We start from the raw sequence: 12,238 nt of genomic DNA, 5'->3' as shown, positions 1-12,238 counted from the left end.
GGCTCTTTCAAGCAAAAGCACTAAGGCTCAGGATCTCCAAGCCTAACTCTGGCACCCTGGCTGCCCCAACAAAACTGTATCCACCTTTCCCTTCCCAGTAATATTGCCACCAAGCTTTAATAATAGCATGAAACAAAGAAGTGTTACAGACTCCTAAGCAGAACAAAGAAAATTTATCTCAAGTTTTAAAAAAGGCTTATATACTCTGGCAACAGCCTAAGTTCAATTAACATTACATAACATTCTCACTAACACAGTTTCACTTTTCAAAATGGAAGTCAAATTTATTCAACATTAAGTGTAACAACACATCAGAAATCAATATCCACTTATAAAATAAAGCAAAGTAACATGAATAAACACAGGAAAATACTGTCTGAGACTCTCCAAGCAGGACATTTCTCATAAGACTCACAGAAAAAAAAAAGATTTTTATATGCAAACAGACTCAATTCCCAAAAACTCAGTTTTTTCCAGTTGTAAAGCAATATATAGCTAATGGGAGATAAACTAGAAAAGGGAATGAAATGCATCATGCTGTACAACACCAAAGAAATACTCCAACTGCATTTGCGTACAGCATTAACAACATGCAGTAGATGAGGTTAAAAGCAAGTACAGTGTGTATATATTAGAGACAGAAACTAGCCAGTCTGAGGGCTTTGTTTCTTATTTTAGTTCAAACTAATGAAAACAAACAGATGCTAAGAGCAAACAGAGGAAGAGCAGAATCTGCACTGAGAATAACATCTCTTCCCAGAACAGTAAAGCATCTTGAGTAAGATTTAAATTGTGCGCATTTTCACTCCGTTGGTCCTCTTCTTGCTATGTCATTCAAACATACCTAGCTCCAATGATGGGCTTTATGCAAGTATCTACGTTTCTATAAAGCTGTAATTAAATAAAACAATGCAAGTCATTCAAATTCCGCTAATCCTTTAAGTCAGGCATTAATATGCTGAACACTCACTACAACTCAATGCTATTTAAATTAAAAATAAAAACAGGGCAAGACATCTGGCAAACAGCCTTGCTGAAATGTAGGGTATTTTAATTGTTTTTGTTGCTTGGATGAAAGCAGTGTGAAAATACACATGCTACCCATTTCGTTAAGAACTATTTAAACAATTATTTTCCACAAAAAGTTGGGATCTTTGTTGGTTCTAGTCAGTCCACAGCCTGACAGATTTCTCTTGCCAGTCTTTTTTTTAAACAAACCCCCAAGATCTCCTATAGCTCGTCAGCTATTGAAAAGCAAGCAAGCAAAGCGCACATGCAAGTTATTAGATTTAGACAGCCAAATATAATTAACTACAAAGTTCCAAGCAGTAAGTACATCTACATTCCCCTGGGGAGACTCAGTCTTACTGGGAGATGGATTTGAATGCTGATAAAGAATGCCAGTTACCTGGTTCACTTCAGAAGTTCTCTGCCTTCCACTTGAGGACTTCCAAGAGCCCATTCTACCACCTAACAAGCTAATAAACTAGTACAAATATTCAAGACTTAAATTCATTTCAGTAAGAATGGACTGATGGCTTACAATTGAAGACTGACTTTTGTAGGGCTAGACATATTGACCTTAATTTTAAATGAATTCAAGTTTGAAAATAATTGTGCAGCATCAAGATAAAAGTAAAACACAAAGGAAAAATTAAGAAAGATAAACTTACCACTCACACACAAATTGCACAAGTCAATGCTCTACCTAGTTTAACTCAAGTACAGCAGTGTTTTTACAACAATATCCAAAAAGTAACTTATCTACCACTTATCTATTGGTAATTCTCAGCTGAAAAAAATGTTGTATTCAGTACCTGTTTACTTAACAGTAGAGGGATCACAACGAACCAAAATTAATTGAAAGGAATGTAAAGGAGAGTCTTAATTCAGATGTCTTTAGTGCATATTAAACCAAAATTGACTTTAAGACATGCTACTGAAACCATTATCTGAAACTGGTCTGAGGTCCAGCAATCACATAAGCTAACTATGAAATTTAATGCTGGGTCAAAAATGGAATAGAAATATGAAGGTAATGTCCTGCAGAGTACGTCTAAAGAAGAAAGGTTTTTTTCCTTGGGTAAAGAGTTACTCATCTGAAAGCTTTGAGACTGAATATACCTCTCATCTTCAGCAATGTAAGTTGTGAGTATTCCTTAGTCTTCTGATATAGGAGCAGATGAAACACCTCTGAACTCTTTTTTCATCCTCTATAATGAGCAAGAGGAATTTCTTTCTACCTTGCTCAGATGTGCTTTCCTTAACATCTAAGCAGAGACCAACCTTCCACTTCCATTTCAGTGAAGAATTAAATACACAGAACACACATAATTTGGTAAACTTGAGATTCAAAGTTGTAAAGGAAAAAAGATAACACAAATCATTTTATTTCTGAAAGACTGAAGTGGGCTGATAAGTACTGCCATCTTGCTTAAGTAATGTCAGATGCAAGAGCAACTGGGAATAACAATTCAAAGGTTAATATTGTTATAATTTATATGAATCAGTGCATTCTGTTTGTGCAAGACAGGACTAAGTGGAAATTCAGATCAGCACCATCTCTACAGGGCTATCTGTTGAAAACGCTACTGAAGCCCCAAAGAATGATTACCTAAACATTTACATGCTGTCGGGCAGTCAGACTCTACTAGCAAAAGCCTTTTTTGGTTATTGGTTATACCAACATCTGTGTTTAAGTCACTAGTAGAAAAGTTTACCAGCACTTTGAATCAAACAGCCTTAGAAGGTTTAACCATTACTCAGTGAAGATGCAACATCCAGGATTAAAATGCCTACAGCAATTCAGAGCAAGCAGTGTTTCAGACATGAAACAGTAATGCATCATTTTAGTCAGTGGAACTGGAACAAGTTAGAAAACAATGTGCACCCTCCTACTTAATATATTGTACAAGGAGATAAGCAAATAGTAAAAGAGGTCCAAGAATCAGTAATTCCTCTATTTGGCTTTAAAAAAAAAAATATTAAGCATTCGGTTTATTTACATTCTTCTTCCCTGCTTGTAAATGAAAAATAAATGCTTCTTTGCACGTTATAAAATTAAGGTAATAATCCCTCTCCAGCAATGTATCTTAGAAATGGAATGAAACTATCCTGAAGCTCTAAACCGGCAGTACGAGAAATGCTAGCTAAAGCTCACCTCTCTCCTATGCATGCTTTTTTCCCATATACTGGGAAGCAAAAGGGCAAAAATCTCGAAAGCTTCAATTTCTAATAAATTTTATCTTTTTAGGCTTTCAATCAGTCATAAATTAATGACCAATTCAAGCTGGCATCCATAAATATAAGAAAACTGAAGTCAAGTATCCTTGGCTTCACAATCTTCAAGGCTTCCAAATGAGGAACTGTATTCTTATTATAACATTACTACCTGAACTATGATGGAGAATCTTCCCTCTTTCAGCAAACTGCCCACCAGAAAGTGGAGGGTAACCTGCTACCTAGGTACCAGTGAGGTGGGGAAAGAGATGTTGACATATGCATGGAACTGCCTATGAGAAATTTTAGATTCCATCCCTGAGCAGGGAAAAAGAATCTACTTCCCTGTCCACTCTAAGCTGGTCAAAAGTATTCCCCATGGCAACCAGAAATCCTTTCCTAAAATTTTTACACTATTAGGAAAGAAGTATCACATAGCTTTAGTAAGAATTGTGGAAAGGTTTGGGTTTGTTCAGTTTTGGAAGTATTGGGTTTTTCTTCTTCATGCAGAACCACTTGACAGCTGCTTTTACAGGTGAAAGACTCAAATGGTAACCTCTTCAGGGAGAAGCCTTTTAAGCAGTTTCCACAAAGGGCTGCTCTCCTGACAAAGTACTCTTAAAATATTTCAAGAAAGCAAGATCCTCATCTTCTGAAAAATACTGGAGAATTTAAAATAGAACATGGAGAACAGAAACTAAAAAAAAAACCAACCCACCTCTGATCACAACCATTCTGAGTTTAGAGCTTAGGAATTCCCCAGCCATTTAAAGATGATGACACTAGATGATTGTCTTGAATGACTGACATGTCTTATAGAAATCCCAGTGGTTGGAACCCTGGCTGGATTCACTGACTGCAAGCCAGTTCATGTTACACCATTAAGCAAGTGGAGGAAAAACAGAGGACCTTTGAATGCATATCATCTCACTTCTGAGCTGCTGACATATGCCAGATACTTCAACATTAAGACTGGATTTGACGTTTGCCGGTGAGGATCTGTCTACCTGACAGTCAGTGCTCTCAGCAGGATGCTAACGGAAGATGAGCATTCCTACAGTAGCCATAGTACAAGCAATGCAAGTCACTTTGGGGACAAGTTTAAGTGGCAAGATCCACAAGGGGTCTATTAAAATGATTTAACCCCACCCTCAACTCTATGAACTTAAAATTGCAGTCTGTGCTCCAACATACAATCCTCACCACTTCTGATCATATTAACTTAAGCTTTTAGTTCTATAATATTAATTATTAAATATAATATTATTAGCAGCTATAAAGTTACAGGACAGCTGGTAACAAACCGAGTGTTGAGAGTAGTCTGTGCTCCAAAGGTTTGCCATTTTGAAGCCAAAAAATCTGTTAACACTATGATAATCTTATTGATTTGTTTGTAGGAAGCCATAGCATTTTTTTTCCAGAAGACATTTAAATTGTGTATTTTAAAAAGAATTAACACTTAAACTCACAGCCAGTGAAGAGTACACCACCTCTTCCATTTCAATTTTTAGTTATACTTACTACAGAAAACCGAATTTGTCTGTTTTGGCTTCTCAGTATTTGAGCTTGCCTGGCTTACGTCAGGATTAAGTAGTGCTGTCCTCCCACTCCTCAACACCAGGTAATTTCTTCCATGTGTAAATATTTACTCTCCAGTATCAAGACGCTGTTTCATCATCTTTGGTAATGATAGAGACATAGTTCCTCAAACCTCACACAGCAATATCTACTATCCAGCCCCAGATCTAACTTTAAACTCTGTTATTGCTATAGCCTTCTCAAGTGCAGACATCAAAATTGAACATTTTTCTGGTAGTAGTCTTCTCCGTGCTGCTTGGGAGGCAAGGTAAGTTCCCTACTTTTACGTATGTTTTTTTCCCTTTGTATGTGTTCAAGTACTTCATCAGGCTTTTAACTACAACTCTGAATGCTCAGCATTGAAGTGGTTCTCTGGCACAAGTTTTTTTTTGCATTGCTGGGGGTCTTTTTTGTCTACCATGCACAGAGTGTACAATCTTTCTTCAAAGAGACCACTGTTACCTTCTGACAGTAATACTCCGGATTCCTTCTGCTCTCTTAAGGAATTAATCAATGTACCAGGACATTTAAGGTACTTGTACATGCAAGGTCTCTATCACATTTTCTAACCCTCCTCTTCAAACCATTTCACTAGCCATAAAATATGCTTTTGTTAACATTGCCATCACTTCTTGAGGACAGACCTAACACATTGGTATGTACAGTGGAACCTAAATAGAAAATTATAGAAAAGACATGTATCACTTGATTTCAGTTAGCTACAGGTTTTGAAGGCTTCTTACTAGAAAAAAATTTAGGCAGTCAGTGAATTAATTCTTTCATACAGTACAGCATGTACATATTGGCAAGAAGCCCCTAATCACAGGTCGCTGGCAGTGGCACCTGTTACTGAGGCAACTAGAATACTCCTATGGAAGAGCTGAAACTATTTAGTCATCACTGGGTAAATTGCTTGTGTTCACTAGAGCAAGAAGTATTTCTTTGGAATGTACCTCAAAAGAAATTCCGCTCAGTAGTATTTTCAAACTGAATAAAAGGCACTGTTACTCAAGCAGTACATTTGTTGTCTCCAACTGTTTTAAAAAAAAAATTAAAATATGTTTTTGAATAACTAGCTACTGTTGCTCTAAGAAGGCTTCCTTGTTACCTCAATTTTCATCTCTCCCTATAAAAGCTTAACATAAAAAGTGCTTTTATCTAAAGCATGTAGAGTCTCACCTTTATATCTATCTTTATATCTAAAATTATGAATTAGTATAACAGTATGCATTATAAAATTATACCATTTACTTCAGACATGGCTGAACAGCTAAATCTTCAAACTATACAAAAATAAAGTGTATGAAATCTTACAAAAGGAGGACATTAAGACATTAATAGCTAGTCCAAAAAATATAACTTATACACAGCAGTAATAAGCATAAGCAATGTAGCCTACAACAGCTTTCAATTAACAGGACCTCTGAAACAAGCATCAGCTAAAATTAGAACATTCCCAACACAATGTTTCCAATTTATTGTCTTTACCACAGTACAAACTTTTACAAACCAAATGTCCATTGTCTGTCAGTCTGTAAACAAAAGCTACTATCTCCCTCCTCATTTTAAGAGGGTGAATGTTTTCAGTCCTCGGTCAAGTTTCATATCCATCACTTGCATAAGGAATTAAAAGCCTCTTCTCTTGTTATTTTTCTTTTTTTTTTTCTTTTTTTTTTTTTTTTTTTTTAATCATACAGCCTGCAGTGAAGTAAAATCACAGTGAAAGTCCTGGAAAAAACATGATCTTTACAGCAGGACTTGAACCATTCTAATAATAAAAGCATGGCATTTCCATTTCCAGAAATCAAGTCAATTAGAAATCCTAAGTTCTACTTAAAAACCCCAAAAGATCTAAAAGTGAAAAGATTCATCTTCTCAGTCAAATACAAGTCTTTCGGTTTCACTTGCAGAGAGACTTTTCCAGTCTGTAAAACAGTAGTGCAATTCAATTAGTTCTACTTTTATTTTTCTTAAAGTCCAGTAGATAAATGTCCTAGCTCTACGGAAAGATAGGAAGATGCTCCAGTAAACAAGAAACTTTGGCAAGCCCAGGAAGGCTTACTAGTCCATTAAAGCTTAGAAGTCCAAAGTGGCTTAAAAATAGTTTATGAACAAACTAAAAACCAAAAAAAACCAAGAAAACAAAATTTAAAACAAAACCACTAAAAAAAGACAAACTAAAAAAAAGGAAATAAATAGGCAGAAATTAATGTAAACTGTCTGAACTTTTAATGATTTCTCATTAACAGCTGGCACAACCTTTGACAGTACAGTCAGTTAAATATAGTTGACCTACAGAGCATTCCATTAGGGCAACCAGTCTGGAACACTCAAATGGAATTACATTCCTAAGACTTAAAAAATAGAGTTCTTATAACACTACTATAGGTTTCTTCTGCCCACCTCACTTACACTTCTTCTTGAAGAGGCTTTTTATTTTTGATGGCTTTTTGTTTTTTTCACCATTTTGACACAGGTCCTGCGGGATGCTACTTATCCTAGGGACAGAAGCAGCTTCATGGTTGGGTTTACTATCACTGCTGGCTGAAGAACATGAGGTGTGCCGAGGCTTTGGGAGTGGGACCCCAGTTGAAAGCTGATTCATGCTGCAGGACTTCTCCAGGATTCCATTATAAACTTTGCTTGCAGGGCTAAAGATCATGCTCTTAGTTTCTGCCATGCCTACACAGTCAGGAGAGCCCCTAGAGATATCTGCAGTTAGAGAAGAGGAGTCTCCTGTAGATGATTCCTCCAGTGAGAATTCTTCTGGGGATATTTTCTGAGGAGAAAGTGTCTGGTAGATCTCAAGACTTGCTGGAGGAGACTGCTTCCTTCCGGTGGATGAATTTAAGGAGTCACATTCCGAACCTGTTTCCTGTATTTCCCTGAGTTAGAGCAAAGACAGGAGAAAACATAATGAAACTACTATTTCCTTCGTGTAATTAAAAAGGAAATTAATTTAGAATCAATAACATTAGTCTAAAAGCACCACCCACACTTTTCCTTAGTATTTAATTAACAATAAACATTAAGTTAAACATTTGAAGTCACGACTTTCATTACATTATTATCTAAACTTAAGATAATTAACTTGTGTGATCTTGTTTTTGTGAGCAGCACCATCTGCCCAGAATCAGTCATTTGTATCTCACTTCAAAGAACAAAAACTATCTCTGAGAAAAGTTATGAAATGAAAGAAGGAGAATTAAGCCTATCATACACAAAAAGTTTCTTCAGGACAAGTGTCCCTACCTTTCAACAAGCTCATTTGCTCCTTCCAAAAGGAATTTAACCTTTTCCTATGAGGCCATGTAACAAGAGTAGGTACACGCTCAACATGCTGTAAGAATTGTGTTACCATCCATCTTCTCTTCGCCCAGTAGCTGACATTGCTTTTGATCCTAGTTTCAGATGTAAAAGCCAGTAACATATTGTAATGGAGAATCAGGGTTAGTTCAGTGCACCCTGGATTGTAACATTACTTAACTGTATACGACATGCTAGCTATTTACATACATATACCAGACAAGAACTCTCTCTGTTCAATGAGGACTATATTAATTTATATTATCCTACAGATTACTTTTGGCTTGGTTCAACCTCTAATTCTAAACTGCTAGTCTCAAATAATCCTATCAGAGTTCCAAGTGCTGTTTGCTAATCTCCGTACCATTGTTTATCAGCAGAGAAGTAAATGGCTTCCTCCTCCTCTTCAGTTCGATAAAGAGCGGGGCAGCTCGACACAGAAAGGATGTCAGGGTCAGGGGACTGCAAAGCATGCTGAGACTGCGGAGATGATGGCACAACATTGCGTCTTGATCGACACAAGCTACTGCTTCTTGCCAGTGTGCTGGGAGGTTTTACAATGGACCCTGAGGCAAAGACAAAGCAAACCAAAACCCTCCAAGTGACATTGATGGTAACAATATCTACTCTGAAGACTAAATAGCAGCTATCTGCTTCAGCCACAGTGATTCTTAAAAAACTTTGACATTGCTCAGCTGTTTAGGGAGAAGACAGACTGGCATCACCTTACACATTCTACAGTTAGATGAAGCAACTAACCAAGATGCAACTGCAGCAGTCTTGTGACTGCCAAATATTACTCTGACCACGTGCACCAAAGCTCTGGCTCGCTATGCTCTCTTGAGAACAAAGAGAAAGATTCTACTGGAGCTCCCAACCCTTTATAAACTGAAAATAGCAATGCTGAAATTAGTATGTTACACAATATCCTGTACTTTACTTGCATGGTGATTTGGAGCTTAAAAGAATATGTAAAAGTTCTGCAATGCAGGTATACCTAACCGAACAACCAAAATAAAACACACTGCATTAGTTGAAAGTTATGTTAGCCATGGAAGACCAATTTACCTAACATGATAGAAAATATAACTCAATCTCATTTTCAGTGCAAGTATTTCCTATTTGACAACACTTCCTTTTGCCAGGCTAACTATGAATTTCTAGAAACAAAAAATACTACGAATGGGGGAGACAGCAACACAAAACTTGACCAGGAAAGTATCTAACAGGAAGTGACAACCTAAAATGTTCCTAATTAATTCCTCCTTCAAAGGATGATTAGGCAGCAATACTCCTACGGAAATAAATCTACAGACCTCTTTTCAGGCTAGCAGTTTTGAGTCTCAGGATTTCTCATACCCCTCCTCAAACTGTCCCACAGAATGCATCACTGCATAAGACAGACGGACCATAGCCTTCACTGATGTTCAAAACCGGTACCAAACAAAACACACTAAAAAAAAATCAATTATTTTTGTAGACAAGGATGTCTAGCCTGACAAAAAATGTTTTTATTTTTTGAGATGCCAGTTTTGCATCAGGTAAATTAAAGTTTCCCTTACTGGAATCTCAGGAAAGGTTGAGTTGTCATTCTGTTTTAGTGCAGGAAATCACAACTTCCACAAAACAAGTAACTGCACCTTCGCCAACGCGTAGACTTTGTTTCCTGCTGGGCTGAGCAGAAAAGAGAGGTATACAAGTCCCACATGACAGCTGTCATGTAACTCAAATTTTTGATTTTACTTTCCATGAACTCCCTACAGACCTGAAAAGCAGGTGCTGGCAGCTCAAAAATAAGCCTCTGTCATTACAAATATATGTCTAAAAAAAACCCACAAACATGAACTGAGATAAGAGTAAGAATCCCTTCAGAAAAGTTACTCTGTATCCAGGTAAATCAGATGTCATCCTACTTGCTGATGTAAAAGCAAAGATTGCACCATGGGTGAATTTTGAGAGAAGTTACAAGCATTTTGGTTCCTTGTAGGTGTATTTACACAGCATTATGAAGGATTCAGCTGTGACAATTTAAGGTCTAGAATTTTCTAGTACAAATGAAGCTCAATAAATCAAGGAATCAGCTGAATCCTAAATCAGTCAATGGAAAAGCAGGAATTTCAGTATTACTTTCCTGTAATGACTTTGTTCCAGTCTTGTACATCTGGTTTTTTATCCCCCCTTTTCTTCAGCCAGGATGATTAAACAGATCTACTTCACACCATTTTAGCCTGTCGTCCCAATTGCTGACTTCAAATGTTTCAATCTTAAGAGACCAAAGGATGCTGGGGCAAGGTAACAGCCCAGAGAATTCAGTTTAGGTCCAGACTGAAACAGTCTTGCTCATAACTGACCTGTCTGCATGCTGCATTTTGTCTGAAGCCTCATGAGTGGAACAAGCTATTTTGCTTCTGTCCCTTCTAATGTGTATTTGTCATTTTTGTCTAAAGGATGGGAATAATTTAGCAGTTACCAAATTAACCTACAATAACTTGACTCCTAAAGTGGTTTCAAATACAGATCATTTAGCATATTTTCTCTTTACTTCCCCACTTCCAAGCGTTTCCTGGTGTTTTTTTTTTCACTGAGTAGAAATTTTAAAACCTACTAAGTTAAGGAGAAGATACTTCCCTCATGTAATCACTCACAAAAATCAGGCTCTTGTGCCTTACCAACATTCAGGAAAACACATTTGAAATTTTTGTAGCATTACCAAGACTCAGATAACTTTCATCACTGAGACAACATCCATTAACTAAATACTTCCAAATGAACTGAACTTTAAAAACAAAAACAAACCACCATAATTGCAAAAGCCCACAAAAGCAAAAGTTTCAACTAAGTATGCTCTTAAAACTGTACAGTCCTCCTCAAATCACAGCTCCTCTGAAACAACTGCACTTTGCTTTCTGGCTTCACTTCTATGCAAGACCTGAATGAGAAGAGTGACTAAAAAACAAAGTGTGACTGAAGTCTTAAATACATATTTAAGTGTTTTGTCATTTTAGACCATCTGGAAAGTTGGATAATAAATGGAGCTCTTCATTTTGAAATCAGACCACAGGTTTCTCCATACAGACTTGGATGTTTAACTCTAGACATCTTATTTTACCGAGCCATCCAAAAATTTTGTTGCTAAGGTTTAAATCAAAGCGTTCACAGCGAAGACAACTAGAGACACAATATTCTTTAAAAGCAATAAAAGCTTGCAGTAAGTAGTGTTGCATAACTTTGCAACGTGGCCTATAAAAAAGTGGTTACATTCAGTAGACAGACATGTGACCAAGGCACACTAAATGAAGCCGGCAAAGTGGCAACCACTCTCCTTATGCTATTTTAAAATACACTTCTAATTTCTTCTGAGAATCCCAGCCCTGGAAGAAAAACGTACACATAAGACAAAGTTTCCTTCCCTACTCATTTCTCAGCTTGATATTAATTGTTTGAATACCTCCATGGGATCTTTTTGATTTGCCTCTAGAGTCCAGTTAACCGCAACTTCCATGAAACAGGCTCTTGTATTGACGCAATAACTCAAGATACAAGGGTGGTCTGAATCCCCAGTGTATCTCTCTTGATCATAGTTTAACCAAATCTGGATTTTCCCTCCCTCCAGCACTTGGCCTCTCTGCCTCACAGTCAAACAATCCACTGTATCCAAACATAAACATTCTGCCTGAAAGCTTCCCTTGGATAACAGGATTTTGTTCCAGCCACTGAAGAATGTTTAAAAAGCTCTGTAGCACATGGCCTCTTAAAGGGTGCGATCCTCCTAGTAGCTCAAGGGACCCTAGACTAACTCCACCCCTTCCACCTGAAAGAGTAAGTGTGCTAACAAATTCATTATAATGCATTACTCATTACAAATGTTTGTCTACACAGCAATCCAAGCATGACAAGCAGACTTTCAAAACCTTAGCTGGATATCCCCCCCCCAATCTCCCACTAAGACAGAATAAAGGCTTTTTCTTCACATTATTTTTATTGTAAAAACCCATTTCCAGTTTATACAAGTCCCAACAGATGCATCTAAAATGCTAGATAGAATTTTGTTTCTTGATTTGACTTTGATCCAGTCCTGTTTGATTTCAGCACTAATCTCCCACCTGACTTTACAAATCCCATGCCTCCCCAACTC

General features: G+C 37.1%; 1 protein-coding gene across 3 annotated transcripts in view; it reads right to left on the bottom strand.

The window, feature by feature from the left end:
- Positions 1 to 257: 257 nt before the first annotated feature.
- Positions 258 to 12,238, bottom strand: part of STIM2 (stromal interaction molecule 2) — a 73,836-nt gene continuing 61,855 nt past the window's right edge. The window contains exons 11-13 of one of the 3 annotated variants that reach the window (XM_037390819.1): positions 8,468 to 8,669; positions 8,050 to 8,198; positions 258 to 7,682 (exon numbers count right to left, since the gene is read on the bottom strand). In XM_037390819.1, the coding sequence (XP_037246716.1) occupies positions 7,645 to 7,682; positions 8,050 to 8,198; positions 8,468 to 8,669 (389 nt within the window). In that variant the 3' untranslated portion in view covers positions 258 to 7,644. The remainder of the gene's footprint in view (positions 7,683 to 8,049; positions 8,199 to 8,467; positions 8,670 to 12,238) is intronic. The other 2 variants (XM_037390809.1, XM_037390830.1) reach the window with 2 other exon arrangements.

Source organism: Falco rusticolus, chromosome 1, assembly GCF_015220075.1.
Source record: "Falco rusticolus isolate bFalRus1 chromosome 1, bFalRus1.pri, whole genome shotgun sequence".
Lineage (NCBI taxonomy): Eukaryota > Metazoa > Chordata > Aves > Falconiformes > Falconidae > Falco > Falco rusticolus.
Note: the sequence above shows the minus strand (reverse complement) of the source record. Positions and strands in the feature narration are given on the sequence as shown.